At 42.8% G+C, this 8,167-nt stretch overlaps 1 protein-coding gene across 1 annotated transcript; it reads right to left on the bottom strand.

Moving 5' to 3' along the window:
* Window positions 1-852: 852 nt before the first annotated feature.
* On the bottom strand, window positions 853-8,070 carry LOC139375049 (E2F-associated phosphoprotein-like). Its single transcript, XM_071116429.1, has 6 exons — window positions 7,860-8,070; window positions 7,210-7,397; window positions 5,601-5,711; window positions 5,343-5,460; window positions 2,823-2,948; window positions 853-2,666 (listed from the first exon to the last, which is right to left on the bottom strand). Exons 1-6 carry the CDS (start codon window positions 7,928-7,930, stop codon window positions 2,360-2,362), a joined length of 921 nt encoding a protein of 306 aa, XP_070972530.1. The 5' UTR covers window positions 7,931-8,070; the 3' UTR covers window positions 853-2,359.
* Between the last annotated feature and the right edge of the window lie 97 nt (window positions 8,071-8,167).

Raw genomic sequence — 8,167 nt, 5'->3', positions numbered from 1 at the left:
ATTCTACAAGGGGTCACAAGATCACTACACAGCAGCGCCGTAAATTCACTACAACAATTCCCAACTGTTTCAAATGTTCAACAAGGTCACTACACATCAATCACCAAGTCATTACTTTTTCTTTCAAACATGTGCTTTACTTCAAAGAAACAGCTGCACTATCAAGTTACATAAGCACACACTAAATGTCGTGAGAACATCCGGACAGGATGTAATAAACAGCCCAAACACAGGACACAGGAACAACTCACTCATTTTTTGACAGCAACCATCTACTATAGTCTCTCTGGCACCTGTTAGCTAGTTAACATTAGCCTTTTACATCTAGCTACATATTGAACTTCCATCCTCTCAGGCCAGGGGCACAACAAAGTAGGAATGAATGGCTGGATCAGAATCGCCGTTATAATTATTGGCCAGTACGCATGATTAAGTGAAACCACAATTCTAAATCCTTATCTCCATCCATGGCTAATTTACCTAGCTGGCTAGCTAGCCACCGGAGGACAACACAACAAGAGTTTGTCAATGACATATCATCTCAAGGGGATTTGATAGGAGTGACGCCAAAATCCAAGGTGGCTTCCCTTTTTTTGGTGCGCCAGGACCATTCAGTTGAGCTCGCTCAGTTCACCTCAATGCTGGTTGGCAAATTTGTTATACTTTAAAAAAAAAAAAAAATTTAATCAAGGGAGGCCAGATGCTCACTGGCAACAATGTCAGACAGCATCAGATAGATGGCCTACAGATACAGAGGGGCGCTGTTTCGCACGCGCTGATGTTTTCTCCTGTGAGATACATTCAGCCTCGGGAATTAAAGGAAAATTATGAAACACATGAAAGATTAAACTATTTATGTTTTGAATTTTTATTGGTACATTTTTGGGGGGAGCCTGGCTTCTCTTGGCATCCATGAATACACACCACTGAAAAAAAAACACTGCTTATCAGGCCTATGAAAGGGATAAAATCATTCTTCAGTCATAATTGTTCAGTGTTGTGATCAACAGTAGCCTAATTTGATAGTCATATCTTCCTCACCTCTTTTTGAGCAGTTTCCAACTTACTTGAGTAGCCTAACATATCAAATCAGTCTACACCAATGACTGCAGGCTACACGAGGTCTACACATGCACTTTTTATGCCAGATAAAGCTGATTAAAATAATCTTTGAAATCCATGAGATCGGAGTTCTACAATTCTCAATAGTTGCGCATGCACACGTTTAGGCCTGCAGGTGCGACAGATGCCGCATTCAAAACAACTGGGAACTCGGAAAAAACGAGCCACGACTGAAGAAAAAAAAACGTTTGGAAAGGTCATCCAACTTGGAAACTCTGGCATCTTTCTAGAGCTCCCCTTTACAACCTGATCACTGATGTCGGGATTTGACCAAGTGGAAAACCCTGGCCTCATCTTTCTACAAGTTTTTATGTCAGATATTACCGAGTTGTCTTGAATGCACCAACAGTAGGCTACACTGTGACCACCTAAGCTAGTAGCTACTAATAGCCTACTGTTATCGTTTCATAGTCTACTGTTCAGCAATAAAATGTTAACCAACAAATAGGCTACTTGCTAACTATTCGAAATTACAAGGCAAGGGGTTGTAGTTAGTTATCTATCCGGCTAAAATACCTAGTTGCCTAGTTATTTTCAAACTATTCTGGAACCAAAAAGGATACTGAAGATGGTTCTCACCCAGGGCTTCAACATGTATAAAGCCGTTACGAGAATATACTGGTAACACAACCAGGATATTTTCTTCCAGATAACTTCAAAACGCCGTAACTTGAAGTTGTATTTATTCTGTCTTTTTTGTGATTGCCGATTATTTCTTGGTAGATAAAGCAATCACTTTTGCATGTGAAATCACAGAATCGACTCTATCCTCAACATGCCAATTAAGTCCCTTTTGTTTTGAGCCAAATATCTGTGGGCTTCGAACAGGGCACCTAGCTCACATCCAGGAGGCAGCCCGGTTCCAAAACGAATGCAATCAACCGTCAACCGGTGCAGATTAATCCCCCCAGTGATGTTTAGCGGCTTTCTTTCTCAACCAATCTCGAAGCACATGAAAAAGCGACTCTAATCAGATTTACAAACGGTTATTGCGATCCGGAATCCTTGGGACGTCCATACTCTAACCAAAGACAGTACAGTGTGAAGATATACAAATCTTTGGTTCTACCTATAAAAAAAACAGAATAAATACCATAGGGGTAAACTTAATAAAATGTTGGAGGCCAATGCTTGTACATCAAATCTTTACATGATCTTTACACCCCTGTCTAATACCATAAAATGATGTACATTCAGACACCAAAAGTCTTATCAGGGATATCGCAACAGTGTATCTTCAGCAGTGGCTGGCGAGGATGTTAAAAAAGTGGTAGACCTCGTCCTTATCGAGCACTGCCACCTCAGTGGAGCACTCCGTACACTGAACAGGATGGTAGATCTCTTCTCCGCCCATCCCCAACACTGCTCCTGAATCTGTGGCTTCCATTGTGGTTGACGCTGTTGGCTCTGGTTGACGCCCTTTCCTCCTCTTTCTGCTCCTCAGATTTTTCTCATTGAGCGTTTTGTACCGTAAAATCTCCTCTTTGTTTACTGTACAATTCATGACAAACATGGCTCTGTATTGGGTCCTGTATTTGTCATGCCTGTAGACAAAAACAAACAAGAGGTCAATTGAGACAAATCCTTTCCAGAATTGCTCAACCTTTACAATTGTAGTGGGTGTAATGTTTGGCTGTGTAAAATGCTGTGAGTTCAGTTCAAGATGATATTCACAGCCAAATGAACTCTTTATTTCCTACCTTTGACAGTCGAGGCACAGCGTGGTCATGCATGCTGGGCAGTTAAGGACAGCATCGCTGCTTGGAAGCCCCTGGGACTGCCCTCTTCTGTTTCGTGAAGATTGCAATCTTCTCTTTTCATTGTACCTAATCAAATAGGCAATAGGGGAACATAATTGACATACAGTGCATTCAGTATTCAGACCCCTTGACTTTTTCCACATTTTGTTAGGTTAGATATTCTAAAATGATTTAAACTGTTTTTTTTCTCACCAATCTACACACAATACCCCATAATGACAAAGCAAAAACAGTTTTGTATACATTTTTGCAAATGTATAAAAAAATTAAATGAAATGTACATTTACATAAGTATTTAGACCCTTTACTCAGTACTTTGTTGAAGCACCTTTGGCAGTGATTATAGCTTTGAGTCTTCTTGGATATGACGCTCCAAGCTTGGCACAAGTGTATTTCGGAAGTTTCTCCCATTCTTCTCTGAAGATCCTCCCAAGGTCTGTCAGGTTGGATGGGGAGCATTTCTACACAGCTATTTTCAGGTCCCTCCAGGGATGTTCGATGAGGTTCAAGTCCAGGCTCTGGCTGGGCCACTCAAGGACATTCAGAGACTTGTCCCGAAGCCCCTCCTGCGTTGTTTTGGCTGTGTGGCTAGGGTCGTTGTCCTGTTGGAAGGTGAACCGTTGCCTCAGTCGGAGGTCCTGAGCACTCTGGAGCAGGTTTTCATCAAGGATCTCTCTGTACTTTGCTCCGTTCATCTTTGCCTCGATCCTGACTAGTCTCCCAGTCCCTGCCGCTAAAAAACATCCCCACAGCATGCTGCCACCCCCATGCTTCACCGTAGGGATGGTGCCAGGTTTACTCCAGTTTACTCTTTGGCATTCAGGCCAAAGAGTTCAATCTTGGTTTCATCAGACAAGAGAATATTGTTTCTCATGGTCTGAGAGTCTTTAGGTGCCTTTTGGCCAACTCCAAGAGGGCTGTCATGTGCCTTTTACTGAGGAGTGACTTCCGTCTGACCACTCTATCATAAAGGCTTGATTGGTGGAGTGCTGCAGAGATGGTTGTCCTTCTGGAAGGTTATCCCATCTCAACAGAGGAACTCTAGAGCTCTGTTTGAGTTTATTTTTTACAGGGACAGTGCACATTAATCAACGTTTCAGTAAAAGTGCCGGTTTTAGCCAGCCGGCTCATTTTCAACCGCAGTCCTTGGGCAGGTTATTAAAAACAATTACAATACAGACAATAAATGAGCAGTGAGCACACACAGAGCAACATAGGACAAGCAAGACATAGCATACAGACAGAGCAACATAGGACAAGCAAGACATAGCATACAGACAGAGCAACATAGGACAAGCAAGACATAGCATACAGACAGAGCAACATAGGACAAGCAAGACATAGCATACAGACAGAGCAACATAGGACAAGCAAGACATAGCATACAGACAGAGCAACATAGGACAAGCAAGACATAGCATACAGACAGAGCAACATAGGACAAGCAAGACATAGCATACAGACAGAGCAACATAGGACAAGCAAGACATAGCATACAGACAGAGCAACATAGGACAAGCAAGACATAGCATACAGACAGAGCAACATAGGACAAGCAAGACATAGCATACAGATAGAACAAAAACAAAATCCATTAAAGCAACAAAGTGTTTCCACACCTCACAAGCTACAGACAACAGACAACATGGAAAGCGGCAATGTCAGAGTGACTATCAGGTTCTTGCTCACCTCCCTGACCAAGGTCCTTCTCCCCCGATTGCTCAGTTTGCCCAGCTCTAGGAAGAGTTTTGATGGTTCCAAACTTCTTCCATTCAAGAACAATGGAGGACACTGTTCTTGGGGACCTTCAACGCTGCCAAAATGTTTTGGTACCCTTCCCCAGATCTGTGCCTCGACACAATCCTGTCTCTGAGCTCTACGGACAATTCCTTCGATTTCATGGCTTGGCTTTTGCTCTGACATGCACTGTCAACTTTGGGACCTTATATAAACAGGTAAGTGCCTTTCCAAATCATGTCCAATCAATAGAATTTTCCACAGGTGGACTCCAGTCAAGTTGTAGAAACATCAAGTAAGATCAATGGAAACAGTTCAATTTCGAGTCTCATAGCAAAGGGTCGGAATACTTATGTTAATAAGGTAATTCTATTTTTGGTTTGAATAAATCTGCTAAAATTTCTATGAACCTGTTTTCGTTTTTGTCATTATGGAGTATTGTCTGTAGATTTATTTATTCCATTTTAGAATAAGGCTGTAACGTAACAAAATTTAGAAAAACTCAAGGGTTCTGAATACCTCCTGAAGGCACTGTATGTGACTACAACCAACCCCACTCGTGGACTAAAAAGCACTATCAATGGAAATTCTCCACTGAGCATGCTTTACTAATCTGGGTCCGAGAAACCGACCTTAAATATTTGGATATTCTTTCAAACTTCACCCTGTTATTACACACAAAAACACTTTTGTAACATTTTGTATGATGGATGCATTGCTTACCTCCTCCTCTTGGCGTCCACCCATGCCTGATCCCGGTCATCCTCATCCGGGTCGTACAGTAGTTCATCGTTGGTGGGGATGGATCGCTGTTTCCTGCGTCTCTGACCCGAGGAACTGCCTGCAGAAGAGGATCAAACAATCGTATCGCATCATCTGTACAACAATAGGACTCTGTCCTTTTAAATCCAAGGTTAAGGCTTAATCTGTGCCCTCATAGTCAATGTTTGGTTTACAGATTAATTCTAGCTACACACTTACTTGGAGCAGTTTCCTCCTCGTCGGAATCAGAGTCAAAATAAACATTGTCATAAAGCTCTGGCTGTGGTAACCCAGGTGTTGCAGCATTGTCATTGGTACCCAAAGCCTCTCCTGGGATGGACAAATGGACACTGTTATTAGCAGTACAATATTATTATTATTAATTATTTATTTTTTATGAATTTTACCCCTTTTTCTCCCCAATTTTGTGGTATCCAATTGTTTAGTAGCTACTATCTTGTCTCATCGCTACAACTCACGTACGGGCTCGGGAGAGACGAAGGTTGAAAGTCATGCGTCCTCCGATACACAACCCAACCAAGCCGCACTGCTTCTTAACACAGCGCCATCCAATGTGTCGGAGGAAACACTGTGCACCTGGCAACCTTGGTTAGCGCGCACTGCGCCCGGCCCGCCACAGGAGTCGCTGGTGCGCAATGAGACAAGGATTTCCCTAGCGGCCAAACCCTCCCTAACCTGGACGACGCTAGGCCAATTGTACCTCCCGGTCGCGGCCGGTTACGACAGAGCCTGGGCGTGAACCCAGAGTCTCTGGTGGCGCACCTTAACCACTGCGCCACACGGGAGGCCCTAGCAGTACAATATTATTGATAGACAGGGGCGCAACTTTCACTGGGAACATGACCCCCCACATTCTGAAATATAATTTTTGTCCCTCCCAGTTTTATCATTGCATTGTGATACAAAAACAGGCATTGGTGTGCTGTGCTTTAGGACCATGCGCGGTAGGGTAGGTTGTTTGGTGGTTTCAGCCGGTTTGATTTAGGAATGCGTGGACACCACAGTGTGCGCGAACAGAGGCAGCTATTGTCTGTGTGTTGTGCTTCCCCCCCCCCCCAAATTGTAAAAGCAAGCTGAGCAGAAACTGGCTACTCTTTATTTGACTGAATGAGCTGGAAAGGTAACTGCTCTTTGACTTAACAGAAAAATAGTTATTTATTCCCAGTGCTGAGCTAGTAGTGTAACTGACATTTAACATTAGCTAATGTTCCATCTCGAATCGACTGACGTGTCTGAAGTGAATGAACTAACAGCCAGTTCAGCTCTAGCAATCTGTCATCTAACAGATGTTGTGTTTATGGAAATGTTCTGTAACCTTTGTTTCTTCCCGTTTCACCGGAAGTACATTAACTTGGCTCGTTTTCGCCAGTTGATGTACCGTTATGGCTGCCAAAAGTTGGCTAATGTTAGATATTATTTCCACCCCAATCATAGTCAGCATAGCAATGTAACGTTATAGATCTGTCATGGTGCACTGTTTGTATATAACACTATGCTCATGATATTTGTGCGTCTATCTCATCGTTATTCACGATTCATTCAGGATTATCCATAATCTTGGTGGCATCCACATTCATGTAGAAGTATTTAGAAACACATTCTATTCTTATGTAGAATACAAGTGACCCCCAAAGGGTCATAGATTGTGTAGAAATGCAGGAAATTAGCTTTAGATGCCCCCAGACCCCCGGCCAGTAATTGCAGCTGAAGTGTTCTCTCTATTCACAACAGAACAACAGTGTGCATTGCTGCCGCTGCCAGCCAAAAAGACACAAAAAAACAATTGATGCTAGAAGAAAACTCCCACCTGCTGGTGCTGTAGGTGGCGCCCATTTGCACTCCATAGTCTTGATGGTGGTGCTGAGCTCTGCCTCCATCTCTTTCTCAAACTCATCCCCACTGGAGGACTCACTCTCCCCAGTCAAGTATTCTCGGATGAGCTTCCTCTTCTGATCCGGGGTCCCGTTCAAGAGCACATCCAGTTCATCCTCAGAGCTAGAAATACAGCAACAAATTAGGAGGGTCTTGATGTCATACAGTTTTCATATTGAACAGTCATTGGTCAGATCCTGTTTGAACAACACTCACAACTTTGCGCCCTAATAATAAAATACTTCTTTATAACAGGACTGGGTTCAATTACATTTAAATCCAGTCAATTGTTGAAATGGAATTGACCCCAACCCTGCTTCACAGATCCAACCCCTACTTCACAGTGCCCAAGTAACGTTAATATTGAACGTTATGGGCCTTCAAGCGAATCAAGCTATAGAATATGGAAACAATACTGTACCCAAACATTTAACATTGAAATCGGTTTGCATGTTACTGTTCGGCTACTAACGTTAAGTAGATAGCATCACCAGCAACCATGCTTGCATTGGACGACCCGCTTGCGTTCTTAGTGTGCTAGCTAGCCAAACGCTACCTAACGTCAAACCATGCAACCACAATTACCTGTCCTCAGCTCTTTCTTCATCACTTGGCTCCTCTATCTCATATGAATCATACTCTATTTGTCTGTTCATTTTGTATTTTATGAATTCTAGCTAGCAAATGAAGTTACGAGAACGTTCGAAGTAAAGGTAAACAAAGGTGGAAACTTTATAAAGCTTCGTCGCCAGGACCTTGTAGCTTACTTCCTGATATTTCACATTACTTCCGATTTGCGCTTTTCAAAGTAAAAGTCCCAGGCGTTCAAAACTAGCAGGCAACTGTAGATTTTAGAAAAGGGAATTGCTCAAATACAGAGCCTTGTGTAAGTA

Source organism: Oncorhynchus clarkii, chromosome 19 (genome assembly GCF_045791955.1).
Source record: "Oncorhynchus clarkii lewisi isolate Uvic-CL-2024 chromosome 19, UVic_Ocla_1.0, whole genome shotgun sequence".
NCBI classification, from domain to species: domain Eukaryota; kingdom Metazoa; phylum Chordata; class Actinopteri; order Salmoniformes; family Salmonidae; genus Oncorhynchus; species Oncorhynchus clarkii.
The sequence above is the reverse complement of the archived record's forward strand: the minus strand, read 5'-3'. Positions and strand labels throughout refer to the sequence as shown.